This window comes from Canis lupus, chromosome 8 (genome assembly GCF_048164855.1).
Source record: "Canis lupus baileyi chromosome 8, mCanLup2.hap1, whole genome shotgun sequence".
NCBI classification, from domain to species: Eukaryota; Metazoa; Chordata; class Mammalia; order Carnivora; family Canidae; genus Canis; species Canis lupus.
In genome coordinates this window covers 27615952-27633748 of record NC_132845.1, presented here as the reverse complement: position 1 = coordinate 27633748, position 17797 = coordinate 27615952, and the positions used below count along the sequence as shown (strand labels likewise).

Genomic DNA, 17797 nt, shown 5'->3' with positions numbered 1-17797 from the left:
CTGCGTGGAGCCTGCTTCTCCCTCTGCCCTGTGTCTCTGCCTGTGTCTCTGCCTCTCTCTGTGTGTCTCTCTCATGAATAAATAAATAAAATCTTTTTTAAAAAATTAAAATCGCTGGAAAAATGGACTAATCAAATTTGGGATGGTTTGACTTAAAATGTAGCCATTAAGAGTAGACATTCACTATGGAGTGTCTGCTGCTACCAAAGGAGACATGGTATAACCTATTAAGTGATATAGACAGAAAAAAAAATGTTTTCAAAGATGAGCTCCAAAATCACAAGAACAGGCTTAAGAAGAATGGTTGATCTGCAACTGAGCTGTCTCTCACTGTAGCATTTTCCAAAATGAATATATACCAGGAATACTAGATTCTGGAATCTTTGTATGAAGAATTAAAGGTTATAATACTATAATAAATAGTTTAAATATTTGTTCAAAGGCAATCCTTCAATATATGAGGTGTTTTTCTTGTTTTAAGCTATTCACCTTCAGTTAGAAAAATGATATATTTAAAGCCTAAAACATAAGCATTTTTATTATTTTTTTTAATACTTTATTTATTCATGAGAGACACAGAGAGGCAGAGACATAGACAGCGAGAGAGGCGGGCTCCCTGACTCGATCTCAGGACCAGGATCACACCCTGAGCTGAAGGCAGACCCTCAACTGCTGAGCCACCCAGGCATCTCTAAAACAATATTTTAAAATAAAAGCTGTAAGATTAAAAACAAAAAAAAAAGATTTTATTTATTCATTTGAGAGAGAAAGAAAGAGAGAGAATGAACAGGCGGAGAGGTAGAGGGAGAAGCAGACTCTCCACTGAGCAAGGAGCCCGATGTAGGGCTTGATCCCAAGACCCTGAGATCATGACCTAAGCCAAAGGCAAACGCGCAGCTTACTGAGCCACCTAGGCACCCCTGTATTAAGATTTTAAAACAAACAAACAAAAAAAAAGATTTTAAAACAAAGATGAAAATTTCATCATTTCAAACTTTCTCCATTTAAGTATCTTTTTTTTTTCTTTTTCAGTTTCACTTAGGTAAAATTAACAAGTAAAATTGTAAGGTATTTAAGATGTATATCATGGGTATTTGATATACCAAATCGTGATAACAGTTGATAGCACTGAATCATATAATTGAAATTGCCAAGTATTTTAATCTCCTTTTCCAGGAGGAAAATAGGTTATTTGTAACATCTTCTCTAAGAACTGAGCAATCAAGAATAAAGTTCCTAAGTCTTCAAATAGTGAGGACCGAAACAGGCTATGTACACCCTTATGTCATAGGCTTAAAATTCCATATTCTTCAGTAAAAGGCATTCATTTAAAATATAATGTTTTAAAAGGCAAAAATCTTTTTTTTTTTTTTTTTTTTTTTTTTAAAAGGCAAAAATCTTGCCAGGTATTTGTATCAATGGCAGATTTCATGAGTGGCTTATTTATTTAACGATATGTAGTAATATTTAAATCTAACAATATAATCATTTAAAAAAATCATATTAGAAAGCACTTAAAACTTACCAAGTTGAATGTTTCTTATCCACACTGATTGTTTGGTTTCTTTTAAGATTTTCTCAAAGTAAACCCCAGCAAAACCACTTGAAAAACATGCTGTGAGTACTGCCATGAGGCCTACAAACTGAGAGCCAGCTGACAGTTCCTTAGAATCAAGCTCTTGAGAATCTGAGGGCCACTGAACAAAAAGAAAAACAAAACCAGAGTTTAGTTCTTATATTTTACAAAGTGCATTTTTAGAGTCCACTCTCAGACCTTAAGATAAAAGTGCAACCAATACCATTCTTGGGGATTGCAGAGGAGAGCTTCTGAAAGAAAACCTTAGAATCATTTTAATTGTTTCCCCCTGTGATATTACTGTTACAACTCACAATTTCTAAAAATTCCCTAAAAAAGAAAAAAAAAGTAAATGCACAGATGCACAAAACAGCTTCCTAAGAAGTTATGTTGTAGAAATTCAGAGTGTGAACTGTTAGAGTAGCAAAAATGAGTCTGGAATTGTGGTAATTATGGAAGGTCCATATGGTATCATGTCAACCACTGTGAGCTTTATCCTATAGATCAGTGTTCCTGAAACTATCATCTTCATGTTTTTTTCATGTTCTACCTGAACAATTGATATTTTCATCTAAAACACCTCACTTTTTGGGATGCCTGGATGGCTCAGTGGTTGAGCGTCTGCCTTTGGCTCAGGGCGTGATCCTGGAGTCCCAGGATCGAGTTCCATATCAGGCTCCCTGCATGGAAACTGCTTCTCCCTCTGTTTATGTCTCTGCCTCTCTATGTCTTTGTGTCTCTCATGAATAAATAAATAAAATCTTTTTAAAAATAAAAAAAAAAACCCTCACTTTTTAAAATATAATATCTACTTTAGCTTATCCTTGGCAGTATCTATGAAAATATGGGTTTGAAATGACAAGTTAAATTTCTGTAATATTCATTTAAAAATAACTACTAGAAAATTTATTCAAGGGACGCCTGGTGGCTCAGCTGTTGGGTGTTGCCTTTGGCTCAGGTCATGATCCCAGGATCCAGGATCGAGTCCCGCCTCGGGCTCCTTGCAGGGAGCCTGCTTCTCCCTTCTGCTTATGTCTCTGCTTCTCTCTGTCTGTGTCTCTTATTAATAAATAAATAAAATCTTTAAAAAATAATAAAAATAAAATTACCCAAGCAGCACCTAGCTGGCTCAAATGGTAGAGCATGCAACTCTTGATCTAGGGGTTATAAGTTTGAGCCCCACACTGTGTATAGAGGTTACTTAAAAATAGCTTTAAAAAATGCTTGCGCTGTTTTAAATATACATATACTTATTCATGATAGACATACTACACTCTAGGGAAAGTAACAGATATACCACATTCTGGATGGCAAGAAACTAACATGACTGGATTTGTTTTTAGATAAACCATAGTGGTTACTATGTGGAGTTTGAGTTTTAAGGGATGGGTAAGAATGAAGTAAAAAAAAAAAAAAAAATCAGGAGGCAAATGATCCTGTGAGAAACAAAGAAGACATGAACTGGGGAAGTGATAATAGAGACAGTTAAGACAAGAATCAAGAAGCATTAGAAAGCAGAATCAGGGGCACCTGGGTGTCTCAGTCAGTTAAGGATCTGCCTTCAGGTCAGGTCAGGCTCTCTGCCCAGTAGTCTGCTTCTCCCTCTCCCTCTGCCCCTCCCCCCTGCTTGTGCTCCCTTGCACGCTCTTGCTCCCTCACTCTCTCTCTCAAATAAATAAATAAATAATATATTAAGAAAGAAAAAAGAAGGCAGAATCAGCAAGGTCTTAGTGACCGATTATATATACAGGCAGAAGGAAGAATCTAGGCCAACTCCTAGGCAGAGTAATAATGAAGGAAAAAATAGAAACAAGACAGGTTTGGTGGAGGAACAGATAAAGTTTAGTTTTGGATATGCTTAGTTTATAAGTCCTATTGACTCAGCAAGCTAAGATGTCCAACAGATACTTAGATATACAAATCTGAAATTATATGTGGTGACATAGACCAAGGAACCATGAACATTTAAGTGTTAAAAACTACAGAATGGATGAAGTCTCCAAAAATAAAGACATAATTTAAGGGAAATAACAAGCCTACCAGCAACCCCAGTATCAAGAATCAAGGAAGAAGACCCCAGGAAGGAACTCCAAAAAGAAACATTTGAAAGATGAGAAGAACCAGGAAAGAATGGTTATCAGGGAAGCTGATAGACAATAAAAAGGGAGTGCTTAATAATCTCAAATGCTCAGACATCCAATAAAAATCAGATTTATTTCATATACAGTATCTTATTTCCCTAACTAGATTGTTCATTTTTTAATGTCAGACAATTTTATTTTTATTTATTTTAATTTTAAGAATTTCACTGATTCATTCATTCCTTTGTTTAAATTCCACTTATATTAGTTTTAGATGTACAATATAGTAATTTAACAATTCTATATATTACTCAGCACTCAAGATCAGTGTACTCTTAATCCCCTTCACCTATTTCCATATCTCCCTACCTGCCTCCTCTCTGGTAACCATTAGTTTGTCATGTATGGTTAAGGGTCTGTTTTTTGGCTTATCTCCTTTTTTCTTTATTTTTTTGTTTCTTAAATGTCATATATGAGTGAAATCATATATACATACAGAATAGACTCAGGCATAAGAAAGAATGAAATCAAAAAAAAAAAGAAAGAATGAAATCTTGCCATGTATAACAACATAGATGGATCTAGAGAGTATAAGGCTAAGTGAAATAAGTCAGTCAGATTTTTATTTATTTATTATTAGTTGCAGCCCCAATGTAGTATCTTGCTCAAAAGAAGCCCTCAAAAAATGTCAATTGTGAGAATAGGCATTTACTCACTTCAACAAATAACAGAACCGTATTCTCCATACACAATAAATAAGGTTTTGAAATTGTGATAAAATGAAAGGTATACTTATCTTGCTTGAATAGTTACCTGTACAAAAGCAACTCCTGTCATCAAAATTACCAGGGAGAGCCACTGGTACACACCTAATTTTTTACTAAGCATAGACACAGAAAATAATGCTGTTGTAAGAATTTTCAATTGATATGTAACCTGAAAAAGAAAACAGGTAATATTATTGTTTGTTTGTCTGTTTCTTAAAAGAGCCACTAGAAATATATTCTAAGTACCTGATACGTAGCTGCATCCAGATTTGACAGTGCCACATAGAGTAAATTATTCTGAAGAGTATATATCCCTGATGGAATAGCAAGTTTAAGCGTTTCCATAGGTTTATTAAGTATTTCATCATGTAGTATTCGATTCAGTGCTCTTAGACTACATTCTTAAAAAGAAAAAAAAAAAAACATGAAATGAGTAAAATCATTAACTCTGAATAAGTTACATACTCTCTCAAGGCTTCAGTTTTCTCAACTGAAGATAGAAATAGGCCTACATGTTAAGATACTTTTAGATCTAGGGATGCCTGGGTGGCTCAGCCATTGAGCGTCTGCTTTTAGCTCAGGTCATGATCCCAAATCCTGGGATCAAGTCCTGCATCAGGCTCCCTGAGGAGCCTGCTTCTCCCTCTGCCTATGTCTCTGCCTCTCTCTGTGTGTTTCTCATGAATAAATAAATAAAATCAATTTTATTAAAATTTAATTTAATTTAATTTAAAACTGGGGGGGGGGGGCAACCGGTTGGCTCAGGTTGAGCATCTGCCTTTGGCTTAGGTGATGATCCCAGGGTCCTGGAATACAAAAAAGATACATAAATCCCCAAATACAGGAGAAATCTAAGGAATCCTACTACTTTGCCAATAATAACACTTCATAGATTATTTTCTCTCCCAACCTTAAACTTGGAAACTTTTTAAAAATGAAAATATTGTTTAAAGATTAATACCTAATAATTATCCTTTCCTCACCTTAAAATAATAATAGTAAAATAAAATGTAATTAAAAATTACCAAGATCCCTGGGTGGCTCAGCAGTTTAGAGCCTGCCTTTGGCCCAGGGCATGATCCTGGACTCTCGGGATCAAGTCCCACATCAGGCTCCCTACATGGAGCTTGCTTCTCCCTCTGTCTGTGTCTCTACCTGCCTCTCTGTGTCTCTCATGAATAAATAAATAAAACATTTCAAAAAAAAAATCACTATAAGATTTTTTCTTAGATTTAGCAGAAAAAAAAATTTTTTAGAAAAAAAATAAAATTTAAACATTTTTAATTTTAAATAATTAATGCTATCACATATTTTTCACACCAGCAGTTTAGGGAAGGTCTTATTTCATGTTCCTTCCAATTCCTGTTATTGTCAGTCTTTTTATTTTTGTCAATCTGAGGATAGTAAAATTGAGTCTGTGTCTTTAATTTTATTTCTCTGATTGCTAGTGAGGTTGATTTATATTTATATATTTTATATATTTATATAAATATATTTTTATGTATTTATCTTTTTAAAATCTTTTTTAAAAGATTTTATTTATTTATTAGAGAGAGAGAGAGCATAAAAAAGAGAGAACATGAGTGGGAGGAACAGAAGGATAGGGTGAAGCAGGCTCCCCATCAAGCAGGGAGCCCTACCCTACCCAGGGCTCAATCCCAAGACCCCAGGAACATGACCTGAGCTGAGAGCAAATGTTTAACCCACTGAGCCACCCAGGTGCCCCTAAAATCTTTAAATATGTTCTCGGCTATTCAGGTTTCTCTTCTATAAATTGCCTATTTGTATCTTTCGTCCACTTTTCTGTTGAGCTGCTTGGCTTTTTCTTATTGAATTGTTTAAGCTCTTTGACATTCTGGATATTCATTATTGGTGGTTATATGTGATATAAATATTTTCTCTCAATCTCTGGCTTATCTTCTCACTTGGTTTGATGTACAGGTACTTTTCTTTCAAATGTACCCCAAATTATCCATTTTTTAACAAGTCCTTTGTATTTTTTTTTTTTTTTTTGTATCTTATTTGAAATAATTCACAGTACCAAGGTCCTGAAGTTTTGCTTTTTAAATGTCAATCTTTAACCTACTGGGATTTTTTTTTTTTTTTTTTTTAAGTAATCTCTGTGCCCAACGTGGGGCTCAAACTCAAGATCCTGAGATGAAGAGTTGCACACTCTACTGACCGAGCCAGCCAGATGTCCCTGTAATTTATTTTTGTGTATGCATGTCTATTTGTACTTGGTTTACCAAGAGTTGGTTTTATCACCTCTCTCTACAATGCCAACTTGTCAAACATAATTTTGGATCTACAATGCTAAATAAGTGGATACCTCCATTCTCCAAAAACACTACTTTCTCATCATTCCTATTACATTTACATAGATTTTTTTTAACAAAGATTTTATTTATTTATTTGACACACAGAGAGGGGGGGAAAAGCAAGCACAAGCAAGGGGAGCAGCAGAGGGAGAGGGTGAAGGCTCCCAGCTGAGCAGGGAGCCCAATGCAAGGCTCAATCCTGAGAACCTGAGATCAAGGCCTGAGCTGAAGGCAGACGATTAATCGACTAAGCAACTCAGGCACCCCACATTTATATGAATTTTATTCTACCTTACTGGTGACTCAGTCATCTTCTTTTTTAAAAACTACCAGATCTAGACTGTTTTACAGGTGAAACTCTGGTTTTTTAAAAGATTTATTTATTTATTTATGAGAGAGAGGAAGTGGGGGCGGGGGAGCAAGGAGCAGAGGGAGAGGCTTAAGCAGACTCCATACTGAGTGCAGAGTCTGACACAGGGCTTGATCTCAGGACCCATGAGATTGAACCAAGCCAAAATCAACAGAGGGATGCTTAAGCAACTGAGCCACCTAGGCGCCCCTCACTCAGTCTTCTTTTGCTGGTTCTTCCTTCTCAGTCTGACCTCTAAATGTCAGGAATGCTACAGAACTTAGTCTTTGGCCTTCTCTTCTCAGTATTTAGTAAATTACTTCATCCAATCCTTGACTTTAAAGACATATATAAGCTGACAAAGCCCATATTCATAATTATACTACTTAATATCTCCATTTAATTGCCTTATAGGCATTTCAAATTTAACATGGCCCAAAGAGAAACTTTAATTTCCCCTTAACTTATTGTCCATATATCATTCACTGCAGCACGCACTCACCCAGTAATTTAACCTAAAAACCTAGGAATTATTCCTCAGACCAGATTCCCCATTTCCTTGACCTTCACACAACTAATCTACTAGCAAGTCACATCAGCTGTAGCTTAAAGACATCCATGTGAACCAAATCAATACCACCTTGGACAAATCTTCCATGATCATTCTATCATTCTGTGATATGAAGTGATATGAAGACCGCCCTCCTACCAACACACCACACAGACACTCACACACATACATTCTTTCCTTTTGTTTAACCACACCCTTAAGAACACTCTTGCGATATAATATGCACAGTCTGTCTTAGAGATATGACTGACCCACACCTATTCTTAAACATTTTCCTCTTGAATGATCTGTCCCCCAACATGTACTCTCTAGCCTCTAGGGGCTAGCTATAAAAGCAAGTCTTAAGGGAGGTGGTATTGTAGAGATCTACTCCTCTTGCAGCCACCCAAGACACCCTTGTCAAGCTGGATTTGTCAACCTTTTTCTTTAGTCTTAGAGCTCCTTCAGCCTTTGGAGACTGTTTTGCATATACCTCCCATTCACAGAACAACATCTCATAAACATTGCCTCTTCTCTAGCAATGTAATCTAAGCCACCATTATCGTCTTGCCTGGACTAGTGCAATAGCTTCCAAACATGACTTCCTGAACGTATTCTTGTATCCCCTCTGCTGTCAATATGGCTACTGCATTGGCCCTTCTGTGTGTAAAACACAATATTTTAGGACGCCTGGGTAGCTCAGTGGTTGAGCATCTGCCTTTAGCTTGGGGCATGATCGCAGGGTCCTGGGATCAAGTTCTGCATTAGGCTCCCCACAGGGAGCCTACTTCTTTCTGCCTGTGTCTCTCCCTCTCTCTCTCTCTGTGTCTCTCATGAATAAATAAATAAATCTTTAAAAAAATAAAATAAAACAAAACACGACATATTTTAAACATTTCAATTATTCCCTTAGTTTTTATGGTGAAATTTTTAGCCCACAAAGTTAACCTACGTTGTCTGTTTTTGTTGTTGTTGTTGATTTTATTTCTTTATTCATGGGAGACACAGAGAGAGAGAGTAGAGACACAGGCAAAGAGAGAAGTAGGCTCCATGCAGGGAGCCCAATGTGGGACTTGATCCCAGCACTCTAGGATCACGCCCTGAGCGGACCGCAGTCACTCAATCGCTGAGCCACCCAGGTGTCCCCATTGTCTGTTTTCTAAATGCCAATTCAATTTCTCTTTGTTTCATTCTCCTCCCAGATCAATATGCTACAGCTACACTGGCCATCATGATAGTTTCAAAAGTATACAAACAACTTTTACAAACAACATAATTAAAAAATGGAAAGCAGACTTGAACAGATATTTCTCTAAATATACACAAGTGGTCAATGAGCACGTGAAAAGATGCTCAGCATCTTTAGTCATTAGGAAAAATCAAATTAAAACCACAAGATACCACAGCATACCTACTAGGATAGCTATACATTTTTTTTTTTTTTTGTAAATGGAAAATAACAAGTTTTGGTGAGGATGTGCTACAATTTAAAAAAACAAATAGAAATTAACAAGTGTTGGCAAGGAAGTAGAGAAATTTGAACCCTTGGACATTGTGGTGGGAATGTAAAATGGTGAATGTGCTGTGGAAAAGCCTGGTGGCTCTTCAAAAAGTTAAACCCAGAATTATCACGTGACCAAGCAATTCCACTCTAAAAGTATATACTCTATAGATATGAAAGCAAGGGCTTGAACAGAGACTTATACATCTATTGCAGTATTAATCAGTGTTCATTACAGCATTATACACAATAACCAAAGATGGGAAAACTCAAGTGCCCATGAATATATTAATGACTAAAATTTTATATATATACCCACATACATATACATACAATGAAATATTAGTCATAAAATGGAATAAGGTTCTGATACATATTACAATATGGATAAACCTTGAAAACATTAAGTTAAATAAGCCAGACATAAAAGGAGAAACACTTTATGATCCTATTTAGATAGAATATCTAGAATAGGCCAATTCATAGACAGAAAGTAGATTAGAGATTTCCAAATGGCAAAGGTAAAGGAGAATGGGAGGAGTTATTGCTTAGTGGTTATAGAGTTTCTGCTTGGTGTGATGGAAGTTTTAGAAACAGATAGTGCTGATTGTTGAAAAACACTGTGAATACAATTAATGCCACTGAATTATACTTTAAAATGGTAAAATTCATAAATTGTAAAATTTATGATATACATATATGTCTAAAAATATATTTTACTACAACTTCAATTAATAATGCAATATACCCAAAAAACACAGAATTGTACACTTCAAAATCTGTGACTTGTATGGTACATGAATTATATCTCAATAAAGCTGTTTCAAAAAAAACTATGTCAAATTAGTCACTGCTGGACTAACCAATGCAGGAAATAAAATAAAAAGCATTGACTTTAATTATAACTTCTCTAAATTTCTACATTTCATAATTATAGAATTTACTCTTATTCTCAATTATAAATGCAAGAAACTATATTTCATAATTATTCCATTAAACAGAAGACAAAAATCATAATGTAGATCAGAATAAAATATCTTTGTTACTAGACTAAAACTGTCTTAAGAAAATGAAAAATATATGGGGCACCTGGGTAGCTCAGTGAGTAAAGCGTCTGCCTTCAGCTCAAGTCCTGGGATGGAGCCCTATGTTGGGCTCCCTGTTCAAGGAGTTTGCTTCTCCCTCTCCCTCTGTCTGCCCCCCACTTATGCCATGTGCACTCATGCTCTCTCTCTCAAATAAATAAAATCTTAAAAAAAAAAAAAAAAAAAAAAAGGAGGGACGCCCGGATGGCTCAGTGGTTGTGCATCTGCCTTTGGCTCAGGACGTGATCCTGGAGTTCCAGGATTCAGTCCTGCATCGGGCTCCCTACATGGAGCCTGCTTCTCCCTCTGCCTGTGTCTCTGCCTCTCTCTCTCTGTCTGTGTGTCTCTCATGAATAAATAAATAAAATCTTAAAAAAAAAAAAAGAAATGAAAAATATTGAAATATTCTTAATACTGTGACAATAGTAGATAAGGCAATAGTGTTCTTATGTGTAGTTACCAACATATATTTATGTATATATCATATGTAAATAACACCAAAACAATCAAGTGAATTGCAAGGACTTAAAAGCAGAAAACCAAAAAACTTACTGCTGTCTTTGTAGACTAATAAAATGCAGGCCATTATTTTCAAAAGTTCAGCAACAACCACTGCTGTAGAAGATAGATAACGAGGTCCCTCCTCTTTTAAAGTCCTAGAATAACGCATTGTTAGAACCAAACTGGTAGTCTGAAAGACTAAAATTCCCAAGGAAAGGTATTTTAGGTTGGTAGACATTGTTTTATCTTCATTTGCCTGAAAAACAAAATAAGCAGGGCAAATAAAATTAGAAAACACAGAAACATATATTAAAAATCAGTATGAGATGTCTTGTTCCAGATAAGGTAGAGTTAAGTACATTCTACTCTTTTCTTCCTGCTAATTACAACTATAAACCCTGGACCAAAGACAAAAAAGTAACTACTATAAGGTTCGGAGGTGAAGAAAGTAAGACAAACTGGCTAGAGACCCCACATCCTGAGTGATAACCTAACAGTGAATTCCCTGAAGACATTTTGTTACCTATGTATCTCACCCCCCCACCCCCCCACCCCCCCACCCCCACCCCCGCTGCCATAACAATTTGCAACCTGGAACCACAACAGGTTGCGAGCAAAGATAAACAAAAGGCCCAAGAAAAACACACTGTCTCCAACAAAAGGAATAGGAAGATAGTAACTCTGCAGGATGGAACCCTACTAACTGGGTGCTATGTAATAGGGAACAGAGACTTGCTGACCATCCCTACCCTGCACTAATGAGGGCAGAGATGGTAGCCCTCTTCCCTCCCACCAGGGGCTACAGCTACAAAGACTACTGAGGCTGAGCCTATGAACCATTCCTGCCTGATACAAGGTGATTGTCAGCAAAGAGGAGGCACCCTTCCTCCTCTTCTGGTGACATTGTCTACTAATAAAGAAGATTTAAGTAGGAACCAAGGTCTCATAACACCCAAAATGTCCTTGATACAATTCAAAAGGAGTATATTCCTCATTCCAAACAACAACAAAAAAACAGGAAAAACCTCAACTAGGATAGGTAAGGACAATCAACAGATAACAACAGAGTTGACACAGATGTTAGAATTACCAGACAAGAATTTTAATTTTTTTTTGTTTCTTTTTGTTGTTGTTGTTGCTTTAGAGGGAGAGGCCAGGAGGGGCAGAGGGAAAGGGAGAGAGAGAATCTTAAGCAGTCTCCATGCCCAGTGGGGGCTCTATCTCACAACCCTGAGATCCTGACCCGAACAAAAACCAAGAGTTGGATGCTTAACCCACTGAGCTACCCAGGTGCCACACTATCCTCCAGACAAGAATTTAAACGAAGCTACTACTAACAATGCATGAACAACAAGGAATTATAAACACTCTTGAAATAATTTTAGATTCACATAGAATTAAAAATAGTATGAGTTCTTATGTATTCTTCATCCAGCTTTCCCCAATGATAAGAGTTGCAAAGTTCTTCTATTTTCCCTAAAGTAATTCAGAATCGACTCTAAGAAGCTCACTTTAAATACAAGGATACAGGGGCACCGGGGTGGCTCAGCTGGTTAAGCATCTGCTTTCAGCTCAGGTCATGATCCCAGAGTCCTGGGATTGAACTCCACTAAGTCTCCCTGCTCAGTGGGGAGTCTGCTTCTCCCTCTCCCGCTGCCTCTCTCTACTGCTTGTGCTCGCTCTCAAATAAAAAATAAAAATAAAAAACAAAATGAAGATACAAATAGATTAAAAAGTAAATGAATGGAAAAAGATATGCCATGAGAAAAATAACTGAGAAAGCTGGAGAGGCCAAATTAGTATCAGGCAAAATAAATTATGTAAGAATTATTTCTAGGATTAAATGAGGAAATTTCATAATGATATAAAAGTAGTATATCAGTAAGATATAGCCTTTATAGATGAATATGTACCTCATAACATAGACTCAAAATACATGAAGCAAAAACTAACAGAATTAAAAGGAAAAAGCAAATAAATCCGTAAGTCATAATGTAAGATTGTAACCTACTTTTCTCAGTAATTAATAGAATACATACATACACACCCAAAGCCCCCAGTATGAATACAGAAGATCTGAACAACACTATCAACCACTATAACTGTTGAAAAAACATGGAGAAGCTCCACTAAGAGCCTCTTTCAAGGAAGGACAATACAGTGTATGTAGTCAGTTTACTGCCTATCCACCCAAGGTCACATTCTTTGCTTCCAATTGATCTAGAAATTCAATGCAGTCTCAAGCAAAATCCCTACAGGCTTTTTTGGTAGAAACTGACCAGCTGATTTTAAAATTTATATGGAGTGCAGCCTGGTGGCTCAGCAGTTTAGCGCTGCCTTCAGCCCAGGGCCAGACCATGGAGACCCAGGATCAAGTCCCACATCAGGCTCCCTGCATGGAGTCTGCTTCTCCCTCTGCCTGTGTCTCTGCCTCTCTATCTCTCTGTGTCTCTCATGAATAAATAAATAGCATCATTAAAAAAAAAAAAAAAGTTAAATGAGGTAAACTCCTAAGGGGCAGTTAGGTGGTTCAGTCAGTTAAGTGTCTGACTCTTGATTTCAGCTCTGGTCATGATTTCAGGGTCCTGAGACTGAGCCCCGCTTCAGGCTCTGAGCTCAGTGGGGAGTCTGCTTGAGATTCTCTCTCCGCTCCCTCCCCCAGCCCCGCTCGAGCATGTGCACGTGTGCTCTCTCTCAAATAAATAAATAAATCTTAAAAAAAAAAAAGGAAGTTAAACTCACTCCTGAAATTCCATACTTATATAAAGCTCTAGAAATTAAAACTGGCATTGACATAGAACAGGACAGACACATAGATCAATGCAACAGATTATAATCCAGAAGTAAATCCATTCATATTTAGTCAAATGACTTTAACAATGGTAACAAAAAGAAATAATCCTAGAACAAGATATCTGCATTCTTTCAAAATGAATCTCAACCCTCATCTATCTCACACTAAACATTTAACTAGAAATGGATCACAGAAAAAAAAAAAAGAAATGGATCACAGACCTGTCATAAAAGCTAAAGGTATAAATATTCAAGAAGAAAACGGGAAAGAAATATAGCCACATAGGGATATGCGAAATTTTCCTTTTTTTTATTTTAAAGATTTATTTACTGGGAATTCTGGATTAAGTGGGTTAAGCCTCCAACTCTTGGTTTCAACTCAGGTCACAGGGTGAAGCACCATGTAGGGTTCCACACCCAGTGGGGAGTCTGTTTCTCTCCCTTTCCATCTCCCTTTGTCACTTGTGCTCTCTCTCTCTCTCTCAAATAAGTGATTTATTTATTTGAGAGAGAGAAGGGGGAAGAGGCAGAAGGAGATGGAGAGAAAGAATCTCAAGCAGACTCCCCACTGAATGCAGAGTCCAACATGCGGCTCAACCTCATAACCCTGAGATGATCTAAGTGGAAACCAAAAGTCAGAGGGTTAACTGAATGAACCACCCAGGTGAGATATGTAAAGATTTCTTAGATAAGATACAAAAAGTTCAAACCATAAAAGAAAAATATGGATAAACTGGGTATCATCAAAATTTATACTGTTCTTCCAAGATATTATAAAAATAATAAAGGGCAGGGATCCCTGGGTGGCGCAGCGGTTTGGCGCCTGCCTTTGGCCCAGGGCGCGATCCTGGAGACCCGGGATCGAATCCCACGTCGGGCTCCCGGTGCATGGAGCCTGCTTCTCCCTCTGCCTGTGTCTCTGCCTCTCTCTCTCTCTCTCTCTCTCTCTCTCTCTGTGACTATCATAAATAAATTTAAAAAAATTAAAAAAAAAATAATAAAGGGCAAACCACATCATGGGAGAAAATATTCTCAATACGTATATCTGATAATGGCTTTGTATCCAGAATATATAGAAAACTCTTACAACACAATAAATACAACCCATGAATAAAAGATCTGAATAGACATTTCACCAAAAAAGACAAATAAATGGCTAACAGGCACATGAAATGACATTAAACATCCTAGTCATTAGAGAAATACAAATTAAAACCACAATGAGATACCATTATATACCTATTAGAATGGCTAAAATGGTAAAAATTGATGCTACCAAGTGTAGGAGAGGATTTAGAGCAAACAGAGCTCTTAGCATTGCTAGTGGGAATATTAAATGATACAACCATTTTGAGTAACAGTTTGGTAGTTTATTTTAAAAAATAATAATAATCTTTTCATATATCTTAGAAATTCTCCTCTTAGGTATACATCCAAGAGATTTGAAAGCATTTATCCATAATTATTTATGGGAATTTTCTTTGTAACAGCCAGAAACTGGAAATAACCCAAATGTCTAGTAACAGGTAAATTACTAAACATACTGTGGTACACCCTTATGATAGAATACTACGTAGCAATAAAAAGAAATGCTGATGCATGGTAAAACACAATGAATATTAAAAAGAAACTGAGCAAAAAAACTGAGAAGCAAATTTATGTTTGACTGTGGCCAGGGGTTGAGGTTGGCGGTTGACAGCAAAGGGATAGCAAGGATTTTTGATGGTGATGGAAATATTCTGTATCTTGATACATAATGGTTATACAGGTATATTCTCTTAATGTAACTCATTGAACTATACATTTAAAATGGGTACAGCAGGACATCTGGGTGGCTCAGTGGTTGAGCATCTGCCTTTGGCTAGGTCGTGATCCCGGAGTCCTGGGATCAAGTCCCACACTGGGCTCCCCACAGGGAGCCTGATTCTCCTTCTGCCTATGTCTCTGCCTGTGTCTCTCATGAATAAATAAATAAATTTAAAAAAAAAAAAGAAAGAAAATAGTGAACAGGTAAGTTAGATGACTTGTTCAAGGTCATTTAGCTACTAATTGGAAATATTAAGTTATACAATTAAATATCAGGTTTATTAGCTTTCACTACACGCTACTGTAGAATTCCAAAGGACATCCTGGTGGCCTTTATCTCTGTATGGAAGGAGAGCAAGTTGCCAGCAATCTACATTTGACATAGGCACCTGATTCTCCTGGAAAATCTATACAAGGAAGTCTTTTGTTTTTTCTGTGCAACTAAGACCATAATGTACCTGTTATAACAGCAATGCTCTATTTTCTTTTCAAATGAAATCTTAAAGGTCAGATTCTTTTTTTTTTTTTTTTGATTGATTAAAGGTCAGATTCTAAACCAGAATATACCATTTTTAGTATTTTGCTTTTCCATTTCCAAGCATATACAACATTAATACATTCACCTTAATAATTTAGTTCTTAATGATTAATACAGTTAACCGTCTCTTACAAGGTATTTTTTTTAATTTTTATTTATTTATGATAGTCACACAGAGAGAGAGAGAGGCAGAGACACAGGCAGAGGGAGAAGCAGGCTCCATGCACCGGGAGCCCGACGTGGGATTCGATCCTGGGTCTCCAGGATCGCGCCCTGGGCCAAAGGCAGGCGCCAAACCGCTGCGCCACCCAGGGATCCCTCTTACAAGGTATTTTTAAAGTATGTGAGATAATAGAAAAAATATATATTGGTCTATGCCCCTACCTCCTGACACAGGGATCCTGAAACCCTTGTAAATTCCTAAGTGACAAAAGAACTAGGAACATATTTTATTCTAATACTTGGTCTTGGGAACCCCGGGTGGCGCAGCGGTTTAGCGCCTGCCTTTGGCCCAGGGCGCGATCCTGGAGACCCGGGATCAAATCCCACGTCGGGCTCCCGATGCATGGTGCCTGCTTCTCCCTCTGCCTATGTCTCTGCCTCTCTCTCTCTCTGTGACTATCATAAATAAATAAAAATAATACTTGGTCTTTGGCCCAGTATTTTTTGATTCTAATATTTGGTCTTTGGTCCTGACACGGGGCTCCTGATACCCTTGTAATTTTCTGGGTGATCAACTGATCATGCCTACATGATGCGAACTCCATAAAAACTCCACTTGTATGAGGTTCAGAGAGCTTTCAGGGTAGGAAGGTATACACACGGGCAGCCCGAATGGCGCAGCGGTTTAGCGCGCTGCCTTCAGCCCAGGGCCTGATCCTGGAGACCCCGGATCGAGTCCCACATCGGGCTCCCTGCATGGAGCCTGCTTCTCCCTCTGCTTCTCCTCTGCTTCTCCCTCTGCTTGTGTCTCTGCCTCTTTCTCTGCATCTCTCTGTGTCTCTCATGGACAAATAAATAAAATCTTAAAAAAAGAAGAAGAAGAAGAAGAAGCTATACACACTACAAGGATGACAGTACAATGCAGATAAAACTAAATATTTTCACTTAATACAGACCATAAATTCACAGCAAATCATAAATATGAAATCTACCAAAACAAAGATCATAATCTACTTCTATAATTTGTAAGATTAATATTGTTTCATTTTAAAGTGTACAATATTTTCTACCATTGAACACACAAACTCTAAACAACCTCATGTTTAAGATTTAATTTTAGTCCTCCCTAAATTTTCTTCTGTTGCCACCTAATTCCCCCTCTTTTTTTAATCCTTTCAAGTATTGCTAATCCTCCAGTTTCCATATTATTCTTTATTTCATTAAAATTTCCTATCTAAAAAACTTGTAAACCAATGATCAACAAGATAGGATGCCTGAGTGGCTCAGCGGTTGAGCAGGGCCTGCCTTCATGCCCAGGGTGTGATCCTGGAGTCCCGGGATTGAGTCCCACATTGGGCTCCCTACATGGAGTTTGCTTCTCTCTCTGCCTACGTCTCTGCCTCTCTCTCTCTGTGTCTCTCATGAATAAATAAAATCTTAAAGAAAAAAAAGAATTAAAAAACCAATGATCAACAAGAAACTGTGCTAAGTTCTCTCACAAATGTAGCTTTTTTGATTTACTATCAAAGCCTTACAAACCAGTCAACAAATTACTGTCCACGTTTTTCTTAGGTCCCTGGTTAGTAAGCTCCCTGAACTCACTTTGGGTTCAGTGAGGCTCTCAGATTTATAGCAGGATCAGAAGAACAAGGATGCTTAGATGTTCCACTTTCATCTTAATAGCTAAAGCCTGAAAAATGCACTCTTCTTGATTAGTTATCAGAACGAAATTTTGTTCTGTTCTTTAAAAATAGCATTTATTGGGGCAGC

At 37.2% G+C, this 17797-nt stretch overlaps 1 protein-coding gene across 9 annotated transcripts in view; it reads right to left on the bottom strand.

Annotated features, from left to right (window-relative positions):
- The window catches only part of SLC35A3 (solute carrier family 35 member A3), a 55376-nt gene that overhangs the window by 15052 nt on the left and 22527 nt on the right, over window positions 1–17797 (bottom strand). For all 9 annotated transcript variants that reach the window (XM_072834680.1, XM_072834681.1, XM_072834686.1 and 6 more), the window contains exons 2-5: window positions 10780–10984; window positions 4671–4825; window positions 4471–4593; window positions 1526–1697 (exon numbers count right to left, since the gene is read on the bottom strand). In XM_072834680.1, coding sequence (XP_072690781.1) covers window positions 1526–1697; window positions 4471–4593; window positions 4671–4825; window positions 10780–10966 — 637 coding nt within the window. In that variant the 5' untranslated portion in view covers window positions 10967–10984. The remainder of the gene's footprint in view (window positions 1–1525; window positions 1698–4470; window positions 4594–4670; window positions 4826–10779; window positions 10985–17797) is intronic.